General features: G+C 41.3%; 1 protein-coding gene across 1 annotated transcript in view; it reads right to left on the bottom strand.

Moving 5' to 3' along the window:
* Positions 1-655: 655 nt before the first annotated feature.
* Positions 656-14,976, bottom strand: part of gpr37b (G protein-coupled receptor 37b) — a 29,010-nt gene continuing 14,689 nt past the window's right edge. Inside the window, exon 2 of the mRNA XM_079552451.1 lies at positions 656-2,228. Coding sequence (XP_079408577.1) covers positions 1,413-2,228 — 816 coding nt within the window. The 3' untranslated portion in view covers positions 656-1,412. The remainder of the gene's footprint in view (positions 2,229-14,976) is intronic.

The raw sequence follows: 14,976 nt of genomic DNA, 5'->3' as shown, positions 1-14,976 counted from the left end.
GAAAAAACCCATTAAAAACTCTTAAAAACACAATCAATATTTGTGAAACTCAACGGAGAGTTACTGAACCGACTTATTTCTCAGACTCATTAGCCAAAAATGCCGCACCTACTGCTAAAAAAGTATTATTTACTAAAGTCGCTACTTTCGGGGTTAGCGTAGCTGCTGCGCCGACTTGGACATTAGCATTTTTCTCTGCTAAACCCGAATGTAGCGATTTTGGCAAATATTACTTTTATAGCAGTAGGTTCAGCATTTTTGGCTACTGGGTCTGATAAATAAGTATGTTCAGCAACTCTCTGTTGAGTTTCAGAAATATTGATTGTGGTATTCAAGAGTTTTTTTGTAGTTTCTCGCACATCTGCCGGTCTATGCAAACGCGGAAGTACAGCTGTGACATCACCACTTAATTTATTAAAAAATCATTAAAAACTGCTTTAACAAATGCTGAATTATGAATATAGTTTTCTACTAAATAAAGATACAAAGACACGGAGAGGAGCAAAGTGGTTCAGCAGCCCATAAATACATTAAAAAAATGGAGAATGCTAACTTGATGCTTCATGTCAGCATCATGCAAATGCTAACAGCTAGCCTGCAGTTTTTTCGCTTCTACTGAACAATCTGCTGTGAATAAACATCCATATGGACCTGATTTAGACTTGACTTTTATTCGTCTGTGATAAATATGTTTATATTGCGCCAGAAAATGGCTAAAAAGATTGAAAAATTGTGTTTCCCAAAAGATTCTGTTTTCCCCCTTGACGAGGCCACGCCCTCTTCTATGACGCGATGCCGTCTGTATCTACGAAGTTAACCAATGTGCACTTATTGCAAAGATATGTAACAGGTTTTTTTTGTTTTTGTTTTTCAGAGCACCTTGTGGTTTTCCCTCAGCAGTGGGTTCAAGGAATCATTCATACCCCGCTATTTATTCCTTTGCTATTATGTTGAAGTCTGGTACTGAAGAAGCTCAAGTATGCAGGATAAACAATCTAGATTGGAGCTTTTCCCCCCCTCAGAACTCCCTGAAAAGCTTTAGTTTGGAATCGTAATGAATGGAATTTACCAGATACCTAATCATTAATGTTTGCAAACTACAGTATCCATGTAGTTGCATGGGGTTTGAATACTTGTCACTATAAAACTTTACTTTTTAGTACCATACTGCTACATAATAAAACAGATGTGATTGAAAGAGGTCTATCTAAGAAAATCCCTAAACCCACTGCACACACGGGATAAAGAGCCACTGTAAAATTGACTGAATGCGGTTACTCAGTGCTTGTTCGTGTACCCATCCATTTGACCAAACGATGTAAGGCAATGTGTCCTACTCCAGTCTGACAATTTGGCCCCGAGGCACCTTCGTATGTTGGAACATCTGCACCCCTCCTCGTTCCCCGCCCCCCTCAGCAGTTGGAGCCAGCGGGGGTGTAGTTACTCAGCTCCCTGCGGATTGTGCTGAAGGGGGAAAGCTCCAGTTCGGTCGTGCACTCGTGTTCATTGTCATCGCTGCCCGTAGCCGACGAGGGCAAGTGGTTGCAGCAGCAGCAGCAACAGCAGTCCAAAAAGGCCCGGCCAAGCGGTCTACAAAGGAGCAGTAAAAGTGCGGGGGTGACGGCGGCCCGGCAAAATAGCAAGAGTTGGGATAGGAGGTGCAGGACTGACATGGTGTGCTCCGGGACACCCGCGGCCATATACGCAGACACGATGTTGCAAATGTTCTCAGGCACCACGCAAGCTCCATAGACGATAGCTAAAGCCACAACGGTGCAGTTCATTTGACTCTCCAGGCGGATTTGCTTCTTGTTGCTGCGGACGCTCGCTTGCTCGGCTCGCCGGATCTTGCGCGCCGTCACCAACGAGCAGCCGATGGTGAACAGCGTGGGCAGGCAAAAGTAGCAGCCAAAGCACCACCAAAGTCTGGCCCCCTCGTAGGTCAGGCCAAGAACGTACAGCATGTCCGGCAATGAGGTGGATATCCGAATGATGCAGCGCTCCATCGGGGGCTCGTCCGGGACGCCGGAGTCTTCCACGACCAGCTGTCGAATGAGCAGCTCGGGCAGCGCCAAGAGCAGCGCGCCGATCCAGATGACGGCGAGTTTGGCGGTGGTGGAGGTGCAGTTCTCGATCATCTCGTAGTACATCTGCACGTTGGTGGCGGCGCGGAAGCGGTCGATGCACAGGGCGCACAGAGTGAAGGTCGTCACACCCAAAGAGGCCACCTGTAAGAGAGGATAGAAAGAAGATGATACACTTTAGATTTTGACTCTATGGAAAGAATAAGTGAGATACTTATAAGAATAAGTTAAAGGCCCTGTATCAGCGAGTAAAGCAGCACAGTAACAATAGTCGGCTCATTTAACTAACAACTAATTGGATTAAAATGTATGGATTTAGTCAAGTTAAAGGTGTTGGAAATTATGTTTTGTGTTGTGAATGACGAGCATTCAATCCTTCTTCAGTTTAAGGAGTATATTATAATTTAAGAGGTTTGCTTCAGGTTGACCCTTCCTGGAACCGCCACCTTAACGTGGTGGAGGGTTTGAGTGCCCGAATGATCCTGGAGCTCTGTTGTCGGGGGCTTCGTGCCCCTGGTAGGGTCTCCCATGGCAAACAGGTCCTAGGTGACGGGTCAGACAAAGAGCGGATCAGAAGCCCCTTATGAGAGACCAACAGGCCCGGTTAGAACCATGAGGCCGTCTTTCCGTGGATCCACCACCTGCAGGAGGAGCCATAAGGGGCTGGTGCAATATGATTTGGGCAGCTCCAACAGCTGCCCCCACGACCCGGAAACAGACAAGTGGAAGAAAATGGATGGATGGCTTCAGGTTGAACCTGGAATAATAAAAACTAGTGCCAAACAAAGATGTGTTTCAGTCGTCGGAGTAAAATTATGGAATGACCTTAGTGATAAACTTAAAGAGGCTAGATGCAAGTTCGTCATTTTATACTCACTACTGCCACCTCAGGTCTTACATGTAACTGCAGTCTCTATATTAAGCTCGTGCATGACGGCACTTCAGACCTGAATGAACAACTTTTTAAATGACAGCAGGATTTTAGAGGCAGTTGTGGTGAACAGGTCTGGGCTCATTCTACACATTAGGACATGGCTGGAACATGTAGGGGGAGGAAAATACATAACTTTAACATTTTTAAACTCCGTATAGTCCCTTTAAGCTAATAAATCCTTTGTCAAAAATAAAAATAAAAACAGTGAAATGGAATATCATTAATGGTGTGATTATGTGTAATTAGGTTCATGTAGCTAGTTTTTGAATATGTAATGATTTGTCAAATTGAGCATCACATTATACAGTTATATTGTTATTAGAATGTGAATTTACTGTAAAATGTAGCAAAAAAAGTGCTTTGCTTCTGCCCAACCCTTTTGTGGTTGTAGTGATTTGGCTCTTGTTTGGAGCATGATTATTTGAGTGTGAGCAACCAACAATAAAACATTTAATTTGTTTATGATTTTTTTTTTACTGATGGGGGACTTAACAGATGCATTTCATAAAAGAACTGGGGCTTGCACTAATGCAGGTATACAGTTGCATTATGTGATGTACATAACTGCAGTCATCAGGGTTAGTGCTGCACTAGACACAAACTGTATTATTAACAAGCTACAACTTAACATTTTACTTTGTTCGATCTCTTTGTAGCCCCCAAAAGTCAACTTTAAAAATACAAAATGACAAACTGAAATGGTGCTATGTGTGCGCAGAACTTGGATACAAAATTGAGTAAAAATGACTGGTTGAAAGCAATAATCCTAATCTTTTCCCAAAGCTCATGTTAATTGAGGCTTGTGTCGAGCCCTTTTTTTTTTTAATGGGTTTGGCAGACTGTGCTTTCAAAATGACACACTATCTTGGTAACACTTTCAACAGGCATTATAAGGCTTGACTCGAGAGCCACTCATCAACAGCTGGACGAGTGATGATGAGTAGTGGCCTTAAGTGGACTCGCAGTTAAACAGCTTCTTGTCCACTAGCACTGGCACACATAGCAAAGGACTAAATTACAGTATCAGGGACAAAACCTCACATTTTAGAAGATAATCAATGTTGAGCTCATGGTACAATAGGTTGCGTTTACGTGACATCACAACATTCTAAAGAGCCTATAGATACAGACGCCATCTTGTCAGAGAAGGGGGCGTGGCTTCGCCCTGGGGGAAAATAGAATCTTAGAGAAACACAATGTTCCACTCTTTTTAGCCATTTTCTGGTGGAATATGAACTTATTTATCACATAAATAAAGTCACGTCTAAATCGGGCCCATATGGATATTTTCTCACAGCAGATTGTTCAGTAGAAGTGAAATAACGGCCATTGTAGCTAGCACTAGCTAACCGTTAGCATTAGCCCGATGCTAACATGTAGCATCATGTTAGCATTCTCCGTTATTTATGTATTTATGGGCTGCTGAACCACTTTGCTCCTCTCCAAGTCTTTGTGTCTTTATTTAGTAGGAAACTATATTCATAATTCAGCGTTTGTTAAAGTAGTCATATTTGAAAACAATTAAGGGGGAAAACAAATCGGAGAAAAATCTAAACTTTCTCTAATTATTCAAAAACTACTTTAACAAAAATATGAATATAGTTTTCGACTAAATAAAGATACAAAGACATGGAGAGGAGCAAAGTGGTTCAACAGCCCATAAATACATAAAAAATGGAGAATGCTAACTTGATGCTTCATGTTCGCATTGGGCTAATGCTAACTGTTAGCTAGCGCTAGCTACAACTGCCGTTTTTTCACTTCTACTGAACAATCTGTTATGAGAAAACATCCATATGGACTCGATTTACACTTGACTCTATTTATGTGATAAATAAGTTCATATTCCACCAGAAAATGGCTGAAAAGAGTGAAAAATTGTGTTTCTCTAAAGATTCTATTTTCCCCCTCGGCGAAGCCACGCCCCCTTCTATGACGAGATGCCGTCTGTATCTATTGAAAGCAACAAGATTTGGGAGGATATGAATGCGTAAAGTCAAATGCGTTCCATAAAATGCTTGTAGACTCTTGCTACATGTAAATAAATCTATCTTTTGCGAGCTTTACGATCCATTTGTGACGGGACATTTTGTATAGTGTGAAGTTTAGCTAAAATGCATTGCAGCCTTCTCTATTTCCAGCTGTACTTTGGAAACCTCTTGCAGCGGCTAATTACGGAACATCGCCATCGCACTTAGTTGACAAATGAAAGGACTCCCGTGTCTGCAGCATGTGTTGGATTAGCATTTTGGCGCACCGGTGAGCTCCACCTCAGCAGCAGCTCTACGCAAGTCTATGAGCTTGTGTCCTCATTTGAACCGTCTATTTTTTTCTTCGTCAGGATTTTGCCTCCGGCGCTAAACCTGCCACCGAGCTCCCCCCCCCCCCCCCCCCCCCCCCCACACACACACACACACACACATCCTCCCTTTCTTATCCCACCTCTCATTCTGACATCAAATTTTCTCTCATCGATTTCCCTCTGCACTTTTGAAGTCCCTCTTTTCCTATCCTTCATATGTGATTTAATTATGACCGCCAGCTTCCCAGATGGCCCCGGCGAATCAGGTTTGAGAGCCCCAATCACATTTAGCCCGCATGGACGGATGGAGATGAATACATAGATACGCAGAGATGCTAGCTCATGCTCAGTGACCTTATATCATACAGGAAGCAGCTAACCAGGCTAATGATGGCTGACCATTTGGAAAATATGGGCCAGACAAATGGCTAACGGGCTCCCTGACCCTAGCTGTTAACAATGATCCCGGTGAGTCATGACATGGTGCCACAGTGTAGAGCTCTGTCTGTAATTGTGTTAGCGGAGCCTGTGTGGAATATCCCACTTTAATCACTCGTCTTTTAGTCTTTTTTCCTGAGGGGTCAATGAGTGACAGGAGACTATCACAGAGAATGTAGGACTTGAATGGAGGCTGACAGACATGCACTTATTATTATGGTTGTATGACATGCCCAGAATTCTTGACTGAAGCAAAACTGATCCTTGGGTTGTAGGTTTTAATCTGTAATGTTTATTCAATTGCGTGACTGTGTTCTGATTGTCAGTGTCAAAGAGATGCTTCCTGCTACTTCTTCGCCAAAACGCTTTTGGGGTTAAACTAGAGATGCACCGATCCCGCTTTTTCGCTAACGATACCGGGTGTTAAGTATCTGCCGATATCCGATATTTACCGATACCACTTTCTAAAAAGTTTCTTTCTCTGAGTGAAAAATGAAATTGACTTAGGGCTGGGCGATCTCGACCAAAAGTCATATCCCGATATATTTTGGTTGAATATTTGGTTGAATATCGATATACGATTTATATCCCGATATGTTTTCTGCAAAGTGAGAAACATATTCTGCAAAGTGAGCTGTGAAAGGAAATGTTAAGTCAAAGTCAAATATGAGCAGTTTTATTGAAAACTCACTATAAAATGTAAACATAAACACTGTGTGACAAAGCTGGTGCACATTTAAATAAAAATAGCCAAGAAAGTACAATAGGGCAGAATTTAAAGAGCTCAGTTTAAGAATAAGATAAACTTAAAAAAAAAAAAAAAGTTTCTTTTTGTTAACTTATCTGATTTTGAAATATCCCGATATATGCGATATGGTCTAATTCCACACCTCATTTAAAAATGTATATCTATAAAGGTATATCTTAAATATCTATATATCGCCCAGCCCGAAATTGACTCTTTACTTACATTTTACGATCAATAAAGTCAACTCGAGTGTAGTGATTTGATCGTGACAAACATGCTAGAACTGATCTAACATATTTCTAAAATAGAAACACTTGGCTTCAGCAGTGGCTATTTTAAGAGGCCTACTATAGGTATTTCTTAGTTTCTGTACCAGCCTTGATTAGTTTTCGTTAGCTAGCTTCAGCATACTGATGCTAACCGCGGCATTGTGTGCGGCGATCAAAAATACTTTTGTGGAGTTTGAAACTAACTCAGCGATTGAATTCTCCAGGTTCTTTGCTTTCCAATGATATGCAGTATGCCCATATTCACCTAGATTTACGTGGTAAAAGTAATGTTTTCTCCAGTCTTTTGGCTTTACCCAAAACTAAAACCTTCTTGAAAAAAGTGTCAACGGAAATGAGATGAAAACGAGGATGAAAACGCAACAAAAGAGCGACAAAAAGTGACAAAAAAAAAAGCTAGAGGAGAGGATAGAGGGACAAAAATGTGTGATGAAAATGTAAGAAAAAAGCCACAAAAGGGCAACAAAAAAATTGACAAAATTCAATTTTAAAAAAAGTCAAAAAAGTGACAATAATGCAAAAAAAAAAAAATAGTCATGCCTGAAAACTCTGGTATCGGACTCTAACCATTGTTTACTAGGTAGGTATCTCAATATGTTTCTGATGTTTTAGTCACTGGTATCGAAAGCATCGCTGATTTGTACATTACTACAGTTGGGATGAGCGATCAAAAGTTTATTCATTCACGGTTTTCTTTCTTACACTAACCTACTCAGAGAAACGGTGTCAGCCACGTACCTAATTTGCGTTTATTTGACAGTGTCGTAGCTCATAAAAGCAGACACGGAAAAAAACTTTTGGGGTCTCGGGGGAAGCAGCATTTCTCAGGATCAGACAGGATCACATTATGGCTTGATGGATGTTTGATAGTTACTCTAAACCTTTCGCAGGATGACAGCCTGCCAAGAAACAGCCTCCAAAACTTTACCATCAAAGTATCAGATTATTTCAGCAGTGGAACAAAAGACATCTGCTTGTGAACGAGTACAAAGTAAAAAGAACTTCCTCCGCAAAATGTCTGTCAGTATAGTATCGTGTGGTGCATGTTTGTTTCCTTTCTTTTAACAATGCTTGATTTGGAATATTCAAATGTCGAAAAGCAAAACATTGTCAAGTTTACTAACGTCTTGCATGGCCAGCCATATCCACACACTGGACACAAATTTTGCTAAAACATAAAAAAAATCAATTATGTTTATTTGACTGATTTTACTAAAAAAAGGACCCAACTTTCTTTAGTTTGACCATTTTTGTGATATAGTTACACTTCCTTATTGGACACTGACAGGAAGTGACATAGTTTTGGTGCGTTCATGTGGACTGGGGAGCTCGTTTTCCCCTGATGTGACGTCATTGGCCCCAGTTGGTTTGTGTTCATGTGGTTTTATGTGGGAATGTGGGGATTTTGATGTCATCAAATAAAAACGGTCTTTGATTAGTGCTTAGCTGAGCTATTCATTTAAATGTGTGGTTAGCGTCTCAAAAGCTAAACGTAAAAAAAATAATAATCATTTAACGTTGATATCAGGCATTTCACTCGCGAGAGGTGCGGCAGTCAGGAAGCTCGTTTTGACCCAAGTTGTGCGAACTGGGGAAGTTGTTCGCCCGAGTTCCCGAGGACCATATGAACGCACCAATAGAAGCAACTGTTGCCGACCTGGCTTGGCTTTACCATACCCTTACTTTGTTAAGTATAAGTGTCTGTACTTTCTCAATTGAGCTCCGTTATCAGGTGGGAGGGGTGAACTCCTTTGAAACGATTGGATCTGATTTTCGCTAGCGTTTGGTCGTGACTTATGTAATGCGCCTGAGTGAGTTAAAGCAGTACTAAGTAACTTATTTACCTTAATAAATCCTTTCCGTAGTCCCTGTGGGGGTAATACAAGTGTTTATGGGATGAATGGAGGGTCTTTCATCTCCCCCTGGTGTCTCTGGCCAGAAAACCATGTTTGCAACTTGACTGCCACCGGTCCGGAGAAAGCAATACACACTAATGTAATCACGAAGAAGAAGCTAACATGCTAACGGGCAAAGCTAACTGCGGGCTAACGTCACTTTAAACAGTATTTACAGCCAAGTTTGAGTGAAAAAAAATATTTCCGTTGTATAATTGGATGCACAGTAACCCTCTCTCCCTTCGCCTTTCCTGTCAGCGTAGTATTTACTCTCCAAGACAATTAATAAATTAAAAAATCGTAACTTGCTACTACACCTGCAGTTGCGCTTATGGCCTCTAGGGGGAAGAGTTACTTAGTACTGCTTTAAGCGAGCTCTTCATAACTCTTGGGATCCCAGGACGGATTGAAGAGCTTCCATTACTTTCGTATCCGCCGCCATTGACAAACAACAACCTGCAAATCAGAGCAAATGCTTGACGTCACCTACAACCCCCGCCTCCCTGCTCGCTGAATGGTAGGTAGAAAGTCAACTGATGTAACGCGGCCACTGACATCAGGCCCAGACGTACATGCAGGGCAATTATAATTGACCGGAGTTTACGGATGGCTAAGGACAGGCAAGTGCCGACCATGTTATGTCAATATGTTTGTTAAAGGGACTATACTGAGTTACTCAAAAAGTTGTTAATTCGGGTCCAAGAGCACCGTCATGCTCGAGCTTGATACAGAAAGTGCTGTTACACATTAGACCTGAGGTGGCGATAGTGAGTATAAAAATGTCAACTTCCATCTAGTCCCTTTAAGGGTGACATCACACACAAGACAGTCCGGCCCTCCTTAGTATACAAGATTTCTAAAAAAATTCTTATGAAAACCAAGCCTGGTCCTTTCAATTGTGCCTAACCCAGCATTGTCAGAGGAGCAATATTTAAAAAATAGGCACCAGGCTTTACAGTTGTCCAAGTCCAATGCTATGCAATGTAAAACTAGCTTGTTCTGCCGCCACTATATGGAGGAACTACAGCAATGGCGGCCCCCAGCATCGTTGTCGTGAATCTCTGCTACAAGCAGTCATTGGTATGGACAAAATAATTTGATAATTAAAGGGATACAGAGTTTTAAAATGTTAGAACTAAGTATTTTTCTCCCCCTACATGTTCAGCCATGTCCTAATATGTAGAATGAGCCCAGACCTGTTCACCACAACTGCCTCTAAAATCCTGCACTGTCACTCAAAAAGGTGTTAATTCGGGTCCGAAGTGCCGTCATGCACAAGCTTAATATGGAAGGTGCAGTTACACGTCTGACCTGAGGTGGCTGTAGTGAGTAAAAAATGGCAAACTTGCATCTAGCCCCTTTAATGTTAGAAAAGCATTAGTAAATCCAGAATAAATGTAATACTTCTTTTCGATCAGATTAAAAATAATCCTTGTAGTCAGCTCTCCAGCAGGTTAAAATCAGCCCAATCCCATTATTGTGAATAGGGCTGAAGTTCCATTGGACCAGGAAATGGAGTGATGACACAACATGGGAAATGAGTGAGCCACTTCTTGTCAGTAGCTTAAAATTCGAATAAAAATAACAATTATTTGCTGAATTTCTTCCATCCTCAAATAGACAGAAGGAGGAAGTTAGCTGCGAGTGCGACCCCGTCTTCCTTCACGCAGACATAATCCCTTCAACACATTACAATTATTCAAATGCGTGACTTTGCATTTACACCTTTCAGACGCGGAAGAAAAGTCTACAGCAACAACCGACAATGCATCAGCGCTGTTCCAGGTTTCGAATGGTTTAAACTGTGATTATAAAACATCACGCCGCACGTATGACCCACTTTCCCCGTTTAACACATGGGGCCGCCGATGTGTCACTCGCGGCCCGTGCGAGTGAAGGCGCTGGGGCAGGTGCGGAGACGTAGTGAATATTTCATGGCTGGAACAACAGGCCTGGGATGTGGCTGCACGGGTTGTCACAGAGGAGCTCCACCGCCAGCTTTGATCTCCGCGTTGCTGGGGCAAAGGGCCGGGCCAACAAGTGAAGCTTTGTACAACAGAAAGATGAGAGAGAGAGACGTGTAGGGTCTGTCTGCGGGGCGGGGTTTTACATCTAGGAGTTGTTTGATAAGAGAAAGCAACTCCGAAGCGGCTACTTAAATCCCTCCCATTTTTTTATTTATTTAATAATATCTAGAGTGGATCCAAAGAGGAGGAATAATAAGTGTGATTTATAGAAGTTGTCTTGTAAGAGATTAATTAAGTTCATCTTGAGGTCAAAGGATTTCCTGGTTATCTCCAAGTGTGCAGCTGGAGAGATTTTGGTCTAAATCGCCTCCCTTCAAAGAACCTCCGAAGTTTTTGAGGTAAGGCTTCCTCAAAATATTAAATCCACATGCAGCTGTCTGCTTATAGATAACCAAGGGCACCCCCTTTAGACAGCTTTATCTGATAGGGAGCCTGTGTTGTATTTGTAATGGCAAAAATGTCGACAATAATATAAATTGGATGTTATGTTCTATCCATCGTCCTCACACCGGTTGTTCTTTTTATAAGATCTGGAACACCCAACAACAGATTCCATTTTCAACACATCATATCTTTAGCCATTATGTCAAATGCTGATTTCCTGCTGATTATTTCCTCCTCATCAATAGGTTCAACGTATTCATTGTTTCGAATTCAATTATTTTTCAGGGACGTTTAAATCGACACAGTCAGGTTTGCAGGGGATGTGATGCATAAAGAGGTTGGGCCGTCCTACTCAATTTACAATAGAGTAATACAACATGTATAAAAAACTTTTTCAATTACACACACACACTATTTATAAATGAGTACAGCTTTGAGGGAGACTATTTACATCTGTCCAGGGACTACAGATGAAAAACAGCCTTTTGCCTCGTTCCGGTGCATTTACAGAAATGTTAATTGATGCACATTGTCCCTGTCAAATAAATAATTAAAAATAAATATTTGTTCAGTCAAGACATTATCTCAGAAGCGAACATTCGAAACTCAGATATTGTCTTAACTTCTGTGAGTATTGAATTCCACAGTTTTGGGACCTTTAGGCAGACAGACCAAATGAAAGTTTTAAGAGTTTAGCAGTTTATGCGTTTTGAGAATGTTACAGTGATTGGATTTTAGTCCAATCATCTTTATTGCCTGATTGTATATTTGCACATTGTAGCTAATGTTCTATACACAATAACTGGAGGTCCCAGAGAACACTGTGTTTCTTGTCCCACTTTGTTCCTGTTGGGAATTAGCAGAGTCTCAAAATATTTCAATTATGTGACTTAGAACAACTTGTCAAAACATGTAATACTTCACGAGATGGTACTTCTGTGTTTGTAAAGATATATGTGTTGCCTTGAGGCTAACAGCTGATCTTTATTTGATGCAGGAAAAAACAAAAATCACCCAATCTACAAAAATCTGTTGAAATCAATTTTCATTTTATTTTTAACCTCGTTAAAAAACAACAACAACAACTTAATGAACATAAAGTATCCTCCTGTGAAGTATTTACATAATGTTTTTAACATGTCATAATCCACCAGCTGGATTGTTGTAATCTTTAGTTGAGGCTCTTTCTAATAATAGAGGTGATTGATAAAAGACATATCCCGAACATTAATCGCATTTATCAACTTAAGGGGACGAGATGCAAGTTGGTCATTTTATACTCACTACTGCCACCTCAGGTCTTACGCGTAACTGCATCTTCTGTAACTGCAGCTAACTGACAGTGCAGGATTTTAGAGGCAGTTGTGGTGAACAGGTCTGAGCTCATTAGGACATGGCTGAAACATGTATTGGGAGGAAAATACTTCATTTTAACATTCTTAAACTTAGTAAAGTCCCTTTCAAAGCTGTCCCATCTATAACACGTTTTGTTGGCAGTGTCTGTCTGCTCAGAAGGTAGGAGACATGTTTTCCCCCAGTGCACTTTTTTTTAATAACACTCCATTACCTTCCTGATTAAAGATCCATCGAGCCGGTGGCACCGCAGTCTTGTATTATTAATTGTCTTCTAATTGGCCCTGGTGGAGCCTGTGTGGCCTCGCTGTGACAAGCACTTCTTTCAGTGTTCATGGGCCAAGCTACCAGGAGATGCTAATAGAGTAGCTATTGTGGTAGAAGGTGTCTGAAAGTCTAGACATAATGTCAGGCACTGATGAATTGTCATAGATTTGACCAGGTGCTCTTCCTGGCTCAACCTTTTCCATTTATGCACTTTTCAGGACTGGCACTCTGGGGGAAAGTGACAGGAACTCATATGTCTGGATCATGTCCTGTTAAAAATACACTAACTTATGGGTTTGTGCAAGGTGGAATTAAGGTGCCTTTGTAAAGGGCCTATCATGCAGTTTAGTTTAGTTTAGTTTAGTTTAGTTTAGTTTATTTGAGCAGTATCCATTCTGCTGAAACATACAGCTCATCTGAGTCAAATGCAGTGACTGACTCAGATGTGAATATGTGTTTTCCAAGTATAAAGACCGAGCCAGGCCAACCAGAATACACACTTTTCCAATTCTTTACAAAGATGTTTAGGCTGGGATCAGGGGAGATTTCTTCAAATTCCCAGTGAGCATGATTGACATGCAGACTAACTAGGGCCCGACCAATATATCGGGCGACCTTTATTATCGGCCGATATTAGGATTATCAATCACGGCCAAATTCAGCCGATAAAAAGGCCGATATCTCCAGAACCGAAAGTGATAGAGACTTCCCGTTTTCGGCGCTAGAAGGAGCTTCATAATGAGCCCTCCCACAACTTCCACGGCCTCAGGGGAGCGGAGAAACTTTGCAGTGAAAATTGTTTGTAGACCTACTTTACATATTTTAGTTTTTAAACTTTTGCATATAATTTTGGACCCATAAGAGATAGAGACTTTTTTGGTTTTGGAATCTAGAAATGTTTGTCTTTCAAACAAGCTCCCTCTTAAGAACCTACTAAACATGAATCAGAGCCCCCTACTGTCACAGTTCAACACTGACACATTTAGAAGCATCTAAAATTTAGCCAAAAATATCAGTGGTTTATACCGGCATCGGCCAATCAAAATACATGCTAACTGTAATGATAATAGTGTAATTGAAAGGACAGTGTGCAGTTACATTAAAAAGATGGCTGCACCAGATTTAGCACTATGCTAATTTCAATCTGTAATCCCCACATCGGTCGATCGATATTATTATATATTTCTATGATTGAATCATTTACTATAATAATAAATGCTTAACTTTAGGCTTTGAGAGATATGACGTGAACGGCATGCAGGGCACTTTATACACAAGGAAATGATCGGCCAGAATAGTGGAGACAATGTCTACGTCATTTGTGCCACAAATTCTAAAGGATACAAGGAGTCATTAGCAACTCGGTTCAGATTTTAAACATTGGAGAATTCAAAAAATATGTGTGACAGCTTTATCAATCAAAGAACAATTGGAACGGGACGAAAAAAACTTTTGATAGATGACATTATTGTTCAGTGCATTTATTTGGTGCTGTGACAACATGCTCTGTGTTTGGATCAATATAAAACTTTTTCACATTTAATTGGCTGTTTGCAAAGTCCCTGATGGTCCTGCTTTTGAACAGCTACAAAAAGCAGCCAGGCAAATAAAGTCCTGTTTTTAAAGCACATGCCATTAAAAACTAATCACTCCCCATTTTACAGATCTCCTCAAATCACCAACGACCAAAATTAGCCAGATCTCCCAACACAAAAACACTCGAGCCTTACTAAACCGTACGCACACAAAGACAACAAAGATCGCAGCATCGAACCCAGCACAGACAAAGGCGACTTGAGCTGCTGAGTTTTACTATGTAGGTTAAGTGTGAGTGTGCGGAGCAGCGCTGACTCCTCCAGACCATAATTCTCACCAAAGACGGCGCACGTGTGACAGCCACCATCCATCTAACAGCTGGCCTTTGTGCACCCATGGGAGAGAGAGAGGGGAGTGATGGAGGAAGCATCTCCGAGGCTGTGTCTGTCTGTCTGTGTGTGTGTGTGTGTGCGGTGTGCGACAGGTCATGTTGTTTTGTGAAAAGTGTGACATCAGCCTGTTTTAAGCTGCGCAGAAACGATTGTGTGAGAAAGACGTGATTTACAAGCAAATGAGCCATTTTAAGATCGCTAGTGAGAGATTGAAGAGCAACATTATGGCTCCGCAGAAGGCGTGGTAAATAAGCCATGCCCAGAGGAAGGTTCCTGGTTTACTTCATCAAAATCCTCTAGCCAGACACTCTTAACCATGAGCCTTTATT

The sequence above is a fragment of the Gobius niger genome (genome assembly GCF_951799975.1).
Source record: "Gobius niger genome assembly, chromosome: 2".
Classification (NCBI taxonomy): Eukaryota; Metazoa; Chordata; class Actinopteri; order Gobiiformes; family Gobiidae; genus Gobius; species Gobius niger.
This window is presented reverse-complemented; position numbering and strand designations above follow the sequence as displayed.